Raw genomic sequence first — 10,101 nt, forward strand, 5'->3', positions numbered from 1 at the left:
AACACTTCCCCCCAGCTTGGTGTCATCTGCTGAGATGACAGAGACTTGCTGAGAGTCTTCTTTGGTGATCATATTTTCTTTGGAAAACCCAAGGTAATAGAAAGGGGGAGTAGATTATCTTGAAGAGTCATCAGTGGAAGCCTGATCTCACAAACCATGCTCTTTTGGACAAGCTGTCTTCTCTCTCAGAAGCTGAAACTCTAAAACATTTATTGAGTCCTGGTGAGGGGATTTTTGCAGTAAAAGCCAAACTGATTTTCTCCTTGGCCTTTAGTATGTGTCTGATGCAGGTTTTGTTTTGTGAGGAAAGTTCTTTTGCTGTCCAAATTGACAGAGTCATTTTTTTGCTTCCGTAGATAGAAAACCATTACCAAAAGAGAGCTTTTTTCAGGATATTGCTACCCGTGTGGGCCTAGTGCCATTCATCGAGGTACACTGGAAATACTTCGTGCCATTCTCTGTTCTCTAAAAAATACATCACATTGAATGATGACAGGGAGTAAGAAACAGGTCTCCTAACAGTGGAGATATTGGCACCTCAGTTACTCAGTTTCTTTTTAAATTAAAATGTCATTAATGTAGAGGAGCTATGAAAACTTGATCAGCTCTTGACCAACACCTAGGTTTTCAGTCTTGAAGATTACACTGAGAGGAATCTTAGATTATCCAGGTGCTTTTGATTTTTGACCTGTTCATCTTGATACAGATGTGCCTCTGTGCTTTCAGTGTAATTAATTGTGGTGGTAATCACCCTTTGGAAGCAAGTGGAGCCTGAATCCTCTTGTTAGTTGAAGCTGTCATAGTAATTCAAGGAGTGTCATGGGAGATGAGGCAGAGAGGCTGTGTTTTCCCTTGTGTGTGAGAGTGTATTTACTGTTTCTGAGCAGAATTAACAATCTGAGGACATTTATGATCTTTCAGCTATAGCTAGACAATTGCATAGACACAGGGATAGAAAAACTCTTTTTTTTTTCCCCTCCACCTTTTCATTCCAAAGCTATAGTGGTGACTTTCTGTTTAATTTCCATATTTGCAAATTTGAGGTTACGCTGCTGCAGTATTTTCTGCACTTCAGATTTACACAGAAGCAGTTGTGATGCAGAAGGGAGCAGCAGGCTTGTTAACCACTCTGTCTGCCTGCCTGTGAGTACTGACCTGCACTGGGTAGACATTATTCTTCAAAGGAGGTTACTCTTGACCTAAAAACCTCAAGCTGTTTGGCTGACACTTCTCTGAAGAATTATGCTTTGACACACTGCCACACCTGTGGTTGGTGAAGGTCCTTGAGCTGCCAGGCCCTGAGCACATAAAGAGAGAGGACTTTGGCATGAGCTTTTTTACAAAAGGGTCCCTGCTTCCACCCTCTCCATGCTCTGACCTGTGGGACCCAGAGCTCTGAGGGAGCAGCCTGAGAAGGGATCACAGAATCACAGAAGGTATCGGGCTGGAAGGGACCTTTAAAGCTCATCCAGTCCAACCCCTGCAGTGAGCAGGGACATTGGTACCAGATCAGGTTGCTCACAGCCCCATCAAGCCTGACCTTGAATATATCTCCAGGGATGGGGCCTCCACCACCTCTCTGGGCAACCTGTGTCAGTGATCTACCACCCTCATGGGGAAGAACTTCTTCCTAATATCCAACCTAAATCTCCCCTTTTCTAGTTTAAAACTGTTACCCCTCATCCTATTGCTACATGCCCTAGTGAACAGTTCTTCTCCAGCTATCTATTCCCCAGGATATTGATGACTAAGTATCGGCTGGGTGTGACTTTTGCCTGCAGTAAATTCTGATTTTTCTAGTGTCAGTTTGAGAGGAAGCTGCTTCTATTTCTGTCTTTTGGTCTATATGGCTCATCTGCTTGTTGCCATTTAGACAAGAGAGGGCTCATCTAAGCTGGTCATCCAGTCTTTCTCTGTAATTAGTAGAAAGACTGATAGTTGTTAGTCTACCTAGTGTCAACATTTGTTGTAAGATGAGATGGATGTTTAAGATAGGTGAGATGAATTGGTATCTATCCTTCAGTCCGTTGACTGTAGAGGGAGCCTTGATGACAAACTTATCCCACATATATATTGGTTAGACAGCTAAAATTGGGTGAAGTGAATCACATCTTTCATCTCTTGATACTTGTCTTTATGTCAAAGCAAAGGTACAAAGAGTTTAGGGCTGCCACTAATACTGGATTTGATATGGATTTTTACATAAAAGCATAATTGTAGATTTTTTTTCCATAACCAGAACTGATTTAAATCCTTTTTTTTTCCCATTCTTGCAGCCTCTCCTTTCAAGCCACCTCGAAATCTGAGAACTTCTGATTCAACTATGTCGAGCTTCCGAGTAACCTGGGAGCCAGCCCCAGGGCGAGTGAAGGGGTACAAAGTAACTTTCCACCCTACTGAAGATGACGGGAGCCTTGGAGAGTTAATAGTGGGGCCATACGACAGCACAGTGGTATTGGAGGAACTTAGGTATGGATAATAATTAATGTTTTTTGGTTGTGGGGTTTTTTTTTAATACCTTTGAGTTTTATTTAATCATGATCTGGGTTTGAAATGCCTGGCAAAATCAACTGTGAGTGAGGAAGCAATTTTGTCAATAAGCTACGAGGATCTTGTTGTGCAGTCTCTGAAAGGCACCTGGCAGGGCTCTTTCTGAGACTATTCACATCACTTGTGGTGTTCTCACGGGACCTGAAGGAGGCAAAGATGTGGGCAGGGTCTGTGTTCTGCATTTCACATATGAGGAAGCTAATGGGACACTGGAGAAAGTTGGGATTTCTAAAGTTTCTTCCCAGGAGTTCCTTACCTCATGTTAAAAAAAGCCTAGTTTAGTTCTTGACTTACTTTCTCAGAGGCCTGGATTTATAAAGTAGACTTCAGACCACGTCAAAATCTGTTATGCAAATGTACTAAATATATTAAAATTAGGATAATTGATTAATTGAGATATTAGTCTTTATTAGTCTTAAATTACTTGAATGAGGAAGGCTATGAATTTATGTATAGAATCCAGAATCAGCTTTTAAATTGTCAAAACTTTGCTGTCTTGCAGAAGAGCTAGTCTGTGGGATTCATGTTGTAGCACCTTTTCCATGGGGGATTTTTTTCCTGTGAGGATTTTGTAGGTGAAGTGTAAGCATTTATCTAGCCAAGTGTCTTTAGTTACAGAATATTTGTTTAACTATTGCAGGGCAGGAACTACCTATAAGGTAAATGTTTTTGGAATGTTTGAAGGAGGAGAGAGCAACCCCCTGGTTGGACAAGAGATGACCACCCTTTCAGATACTACTTCGGAGCCATTTTTATCTAGAGGTAAACATGACTGAATTGAAGAAAAGACAGCCTTGGCTTGTGGATAAAAAAAGACTAGAAGTTTGCCAGTATTTCCTTATCATTTTTCTAATGCACATAAATATTTATTCACAGGATTCAGTATACTCCCTACCCTGATGACATAACCTCTGGTCTGCAATGACCGCTAAGTATGCTCCAGTTCATGATTCTAGTCCTCTGCACCCTTTAGATGATCTTACAAAGATGATAACTCAGGCAGGCCATGTTATGCTGATTACTCAAAGCCATCTGCATTGCATTTTCAAGCCGTCCACATCTGTGTTAAATCACAGAAGGTCAAATTCTTGATCAGAGATCATGGCTCATCTACAGGGGTGTGCACAGGAGTAGAACAAGGAATTTTAAGCAGATCTTTGGCCCTTTCTTTGTCCTTATATGGTGACTTTGCCTTTTAAGACTAAGATGGTATAATGAACAAAGGTCTGATAGTTGGGAATGTCCCAGTGTTATTCTGTATTATTTAAGTTAGTATGCCATATAGCCGTTATTTAGTCAGTCTTTTTACTATAGAAGGAGGAGATTTGCTTCAGAAATGCAGTTGGTGAGTGCTCTCCAGTATCTGTTTGGGAGTTTCTCCCCATGTAGCTAAACCTTCCGGTCAAGGTTTCTATGACTATTATGAAAGCAGCTTCCTTGGTGTGGTTAATGGGCCTCTGCATACTAATAGTTGTGCCTTGTGCCCAGCAAACTCTCAATTAATATTGGATGAAGAGAGTTTCAGGGCTCAGTCCTTCTTCATGGAAAGCATATAGCAGCAGGTCTTTGCTGCTGAACAGCCAAGTATACAGGTAGAAGTAAGGACTTTTCTTCTTCTTGCATAGCTATCAGAGAGAATTTGGTGATGAGAAATAACCTAACTGAAAAAGCCTTTCAGAGTTAAATTAAAAAGAAAGAAGCTTCTGACAGCTGACTATTCTTTTTGCTTAACCTCTTTGATGCCTTGTTTCCTCAATGGGCTGTGTAAAAAATATTCACCTCGTGTAACTTTATTGACATCATTTTTAGAAGCTTCTGAATTAATTACTGTCCCACTCTGTCTAATATAAGAGGGTGAAACTGAGAAAAATACATAACAGGCCATCAGTGACATTAGAGTAGAACTGTAATAAGTCTGGCAGAAAAATAATTGCACAAAGAGTGGTTTGTTATTTTTTATTACAGCAGCTGTCATATCTGTCTTCAATGTTATATTCTTTAAGCTAATTGGTTTTACTAATGCATGGATTTGAGTCATGGTTAATGTGAAAAGTGAATTTTATATCTGAGGCTGTAAATGTAATAGTACATTATTTATTAGTAGGGGGGAAAAAAAGTCACCCTAATTCTGGTGCCTTTGCTAGAATTTTCCATGTGGGGAACTATGGTACTTGGAAGAAAAAATTAGTAGTCAAAATAGTTTAACTTTTATGTTGTACATGAAGCTAACTTTGACTTCCATATTAAATTTTTGCATGTAATTTTTTGAATTAACATGGTTTGACTTAAACCCTACTCCCAGCTGATTTTATTGTCCTGACTAAAGACTAGATCTATATTTTCTATGCAGAAGAGGATCATGCTTTTAACCCCCAGGTACATGGAATAGTTATAATCATGAGTCTACAGTGTTGGAACAATTATGTGGAACATATATGAAATCACAATATCTTTCAACTGTGATGAGTGTGGCTGATTTTTCTCAATGGGAATTCTTCCATATAAAGACCAGAAGCTCTGATGGCAGGAAGCCAGAAAATTTGCAGCTGGTAACACAGTCTACAGGAAATGAGAGAGAGCAAGCTTTTTTTTCCTTTTCTTTTTCTTTTTTGCAAATGGCTGCGCATAAAATAATTGTGTCTGTCTGTTTTGTATAAATATTTTGTGATTTTCCTTGTGATCAAAACATTATGATGCATATTTTATTCTGTAATTTGTAAAATGGAGATATCTGAAATAACTTCCTACCTTTCAGAACATTGCAGCTTTATATAAATGTTTGTTCTTGTCCCCTCTCTACCTCTTGACCTGTGTTTATGTTTGTGTCTCTTCTTTAAAGTGTGTTCTTTCTTTCCTGGAGTGCAAACTTCTATGCCACCTGTATTACTATGTCTTTTTCCCCTGGAAATTCAGAAATTCTATTTATTTGAAGTGGTTGTTATATATGCTGTTAATTCCATGATTATATAGTTGAAAATTAAGCAGTAGTTTAGCCAACCATGACAGACTAAAATACTGTAAATTTGGATAATCTGATAATGCTCATTGCCAAGTCACTGGTTAGCTTAGTAGTCTTTTACAAAACTTCTGAAATCAAGTTATCAACCATCCTTAAAGACCAAAGCAGATAATGTCATGACAATAGAGGAGAACACTGGCCTTGGCATTTGTGAAGGCTTTATTTATAAAAGGAAACATACATGAAGAAATTTATACAGTTTTTGCCATGGAACCAGTGACTAGTGTGAGTAACGTTCACACAGAGGTCATACTTGACAGAGTGCCAGTGAATAAAACTAGAGCTATTTTAGAAGCTAACTGATGACATATGTCATATGAAAGGATGGGGAAAGAAAGCTACCATGCTAAGGCTGTATTTTTCTGGTTGAAAGCTACCATGCTAAGGCTGTATTTTTCTGGTTGACACGGCAGGTTTAGAATGTAGAACCAGAGCAGAAGCTGATATTGTGCTGCTGGTGGACGGCTCATGGAGTATCGGGCGGCCAAATTTTAAAACTGTCAGGAGCTTCATTTCCCGTATTGTTGAGGTTTTTGATATTGGTCCTGACAAGGTACAGATTGGTAAGTCCTCATACGTTGGAAGAAAAGTAAGGCATAACTGCTACACAGCCACATAATGACTGTGTAATTATGACTTTTTTTTCCCCCAGGTCTTGCACAGTATAGTGGAGATCCCAGGACAGAATGGAATCTCAATGCTTACCAAACCAAACAGGCTTTGTTAGAGGCTGTAGCCAACTTACCCTACAAAGGAGGCAATACTCTAACAGGTATGTCACACTTCCAGGATTTTCCTTAAGCTCCAATAAAAATCTAGTAGCTGACCCCAGTATTGTTCAGTGAACTCAAATTTGTCCATGGTGAAAGGGCCTTACACTTCAATTCAGTATGTTTGGAAAAGAACAAGCATAGTCTATAGACATAGAATCTCAGCTGAAATCTGGAGAAAAGTGTTGAAGGAGAGCTTTGGTGATGAGGAGCTTGGGCTGCTCTTGAGCATATGAGAAGAAGAAAAGGCAGTTCCATGTCAGGATTGGGATGATGACAAAGAGAGGACCCAGGAGGCAGGCTAGAGGAGATCAGATAGGACAGTGATGCATAAAAGGTAGGAGATTAGAGAGTTTGAAAGGGCCGAAATAGTATCAGTCTAGATGATGGGTTGCTTGCTGGCATGAAATGTTTCAAGACAAAAACCTACCCAATCCAGCCAATATAATCTTCCTCAAACTTGATAGAACTCTCTTTTGGATATGAGTAGCTCTAAGGAATCTTCAGCATATGCATCTGGTTAGGTAAATACTTGGGATGCTATGGAGAATCATAGAATGGTTTTGGTTGGAAAAGACCTTTAAGATCATCAAGTCCAACCATGGACTAGATGATGGGCTGCGACTTGATTCCAAGTGCAGTGAAGGAAGTAAATTGTGGAATGACATTGTCAAGAGTGAAATCACTAGGATCAAATACTCTCCTTTACCATGACTACTATATGGAAATAGTTTAGAATGATTGTTACCTTCTTTGTATCTTGCTAGGAATGGCCTTGGATTTCATCTTAAAAAACAACTTCAAACAAGATGCAGGCTTAAGGCCCAGAGCTCGCAAAATCGGTGTTCTCATCACTGATGGCAAATCGCAAGATGACGTAGTCACCCCTTCAAGAAGACTCAGGGATGACGGAGTGGAACTTTATGCAATTGGTAGGTATTGTATGAAGAAGTGGCCTGAGCCAACCCTCTCCTGCCCATCTGCTAAATGCAGAGAAGTGGTCACACGCATAAGAACGGGTTTAGGGACATAAATTCATGACATTATGTTTCATGGCCATCATTTCTAACAAGTTTTGTTTTCATGTCTTCCCTGCAAGGTATTAAAAATGCGGATGAAAATGAGTTGAAGCAAATTGCAACAGATCCAGATGACATCCATGCTTACAATGTTGCGGATTTCTCCTTCCTGGCTAGCATTGTTGAGGATGTAACCACAAATCTGTGTAACAGTGTGAAAGGACCAGGTACATCACATTTTCAGTCTAATTCATCCTTTTTCCATTTACGTGCTTGCACTGCTAATTCTTTTTTTATTACTTATTTGGAACACTGCGTAGCCCCGGGCTGTTTTTTCAGCTGCTGATGTGAGGAAGTTGGGCAGACCACCTGGACTACCCTGCAGGGGTTCTTCCTTTCTTTTCAACAAAGACTGTGTTATACCTAGCACAGCATGACATGGCTGGACATGCCTACTTTTCTTCCAGAGTCAGGAATTATGTTGCTCAGTGTGTCACCTTTTTGTTCACTGTGGCAGGTTCTTTGATGATACTTATCCAGTAAGGAAAATTTCAGCAGGCTACTCTTTTCAAGTAGTAAACTCTGACAGCCAAAAAGCAAAGCCAAGCACGCAAAATCAGTAATGTTAGCTCTTGGTTCTTCAATGAAGTTACGGATGTTGAAGGGGGAGTAGGAATGATAGGGACCTTGGTTGGTCTTAAGGGAGTGATGGTGAGCTACCTTTTCATACAGTTGTTTTAAGAATTCCTGAAGAAACAGAAACATAAGCAGGTACCTAAAGTGGGGTTTTTTCCCTAAGAATTTTTTTTGTCTCATTTTTTTATACCTGATGATATAAGATAAATTAATATTTTTTTAATTTGCTTCCACTTGTAGGTGATCTACCACCTCCCTCTAACTTAGTTATTTCAGAAGTGACACCTCGTTCTTTCAGACTGAGATGGACTCCACCTCCTGAGAGTGTTGATAGATACAGAGTTGAATATTACCCTACCTCTGGAGGTAGCCCTCAACAGGTTAGTAATGTATATTCATCTCTGACATTGTCCATAATAACCTTGGACGTCCACATCACAGTAATGTCATGGTGAAGTGTGTGCTGTGTCTGGTGTAACAGTAAATGAAAAAAGGCTCCCAAGGTCAAGAATATCATGCTTTGGTAAATACAAACTTACAAAAAGTAGGAGCATAATGATAACCTTGGTTGTTTTAAAATCATGAATCCTAGAGTAAAATGTATTTCTTAAGAAACAGTTGACTGGTATTTCTAGTAATTCCTTTCTGTTCATACTCCATTGTCATATACTGGTTTAAATAATTCTTTAGTACAAATTTTCTGAGTGTACTTATGGGTAGGCTCACTGTCTTTTTAGTACATTTTGTTGTTAACAGAAAAAAAGTGGGTGATACAGGTTATGAGTTAGCGCTTAGATTAACATCGTATGATGGTACTTTGAATCTGTGCCAAAGCGCATCCTCTAAACTGTTTAATATACAGAGTCAAACTCATTCACTACCCTTGCTCTGGGCAATCTGAATTGCTCATCACTCTTTTCAATCAGAGTAATATTTTGGAGAATGGAATTAGGCATCTCTGTGTACTAACTCTGAACTTCCCATCTCTGAATGTGGCTTTTTGACTCTTTAACTCAGATTTGACTCATGGAGAATTTAATCTTAATAAATTATGACTTTAGGATTTGGCCTTTGACTAGGGTTGGAGCAGCCATTCCAATGCATGTTGACCTTACAGCTGGACTGGTTTCTGGCATTTCCTTTCCGCGAGGTGTTGCTGGTGCCATGTGCTGTAAGCATCTAGATTATTCTGGGTGTTTAGAACTTTTTTCTGAAGTGGTAACGTGTATCTCTGACACTTTCTTTATATTGCTGAGTAATATAAAAGTACAAACCATATGTGAAAGCTGGATGCACAGTGAGCACTGCTAGATATATCCAGCTCTATTGAAAACAAGTATCTGAGGATTCCCTACGGCTTACTTTGCAAAAGTAGTGATGTATCTCAGACAAAATACACAGAGACCACAGACAAATACACAGCAAGACCATGCTTATTTTTAGTTCCACAGCACTGACTTCTGAAGAGTTTCACAAGGAAGTATTTTTTCCTTAGAGATAAGATTACAAATACTTTTGCTGTACAGTGGTTAACTTTGCTTCTCTTTTCTGTAGTTCTATGTAAGCAGGATGGAAACGACGACAGTTCTGAAAGATCTGCAACCTGAAACAGAATATGTTGTTAATGTGTTTTCTGTGGTAGAAGATGAAAGCAGTGAACCTCTAATTGGCAGAGAAACAACTTGTAAGTCAGAAATGGAACCTCAATATGATGTTAACAGCCAGTTTGGTATATAGGGAACTGTCCAGTGGAATTTTAGCACTATGGGCTTTCTTCTTAGAGGAAACCATTTTTCTAATTTGAATGACCAAATTGTGTTGTGTTACACTCGTTCACATCTTGGCTGAAAAAATTCAGCAAAGTGAAGCTGTACTGTGGTAAAAAATTGCTTGTCTCAGCTTCTTTCCAGGTTCATAAAGCATGGCTGTACAAGACTAGAGCAACAGATATGAATTACAAGACAAAGCTTATAAATTCCTGAAATCTGATCATATTCAAACATGTACTCCTTCATTTCTATGCTAGATAATTAATTACTGCTACTAGCAGCCAGAGTACTATAGAAATTCATTCTAATTTTCTCAGAAGAACAAAAAGTCGGTTCAG

The 10,101-nt window shown here is 39.2% G+C and overlaps 1 protein-coding gene across 1 annotated transcript in view; it reads left to right on the plus strand.

Annotated features, from left to right (window-relative positions):
- The first annotated feature begins 2,279 nt into the window (after positions 1 to 2,279).
- COL12A1 (collagen, type XII, alpha 1) overlaps positions 2,280 to 10,101 on the plus strand; it is a 60,166-nt gene continuing 52,344 nt past the window's right edge. Inside the window, exons 1-8 of the mRNA XM_010181289.1 lie at positions 2,280 to 2,469; positions 3,191 to 3,312; positions 5,983 to 6,132; positions 6,222 to 6,341; positions 7,107 to 7,271; positions 7,439 to 7,585; positions 8,235 to 8,374; positions 9,549 to 9,678. Of these exons, the coding sequence (XP_010179591.1) occupies positions 2,324 to 2,469; positions 3,191 to 3,312; positions 5,983 to 6,132; positions 6,222 to 6,341; positions 7,107 to 7,271; positions 7,439 to 7,585; positions 8,235 to 8,374; positions 9,549 to 9,678 (1,120 nt within the window). The 5' untranslated portion in view covers positions 2,280 to 2,323. The remainder of the gene's footprint in view (positions 2,470 to 3,190; positions 3,313 to 5,982; positions 6,133 to 6,221; positions 6,342 to 7,106; positions 7,272 to 7,438; positions 7,586 to 8,234; positions 8,375 to 9,548; positions 9,679 to 10,101) is intronic.

The sequence above is a fragment of the Mesitornis unicolor genome, unplaced genomic scaffold (genome assembly GCF_000695765.1).
Source record: "Mesitornis unicolor isolate BGI_N332 unplaced genomic scaffold, ASM69576v1 scaffold5273, whole genome shotgun sequence".
NCBI classification, from domain to species: Eukaryota; Metazoa; Chordata; class Aves; order Mesitornithiformes; family Mesitornithidae; genus Mesitornis; species Mesitornis unicolor.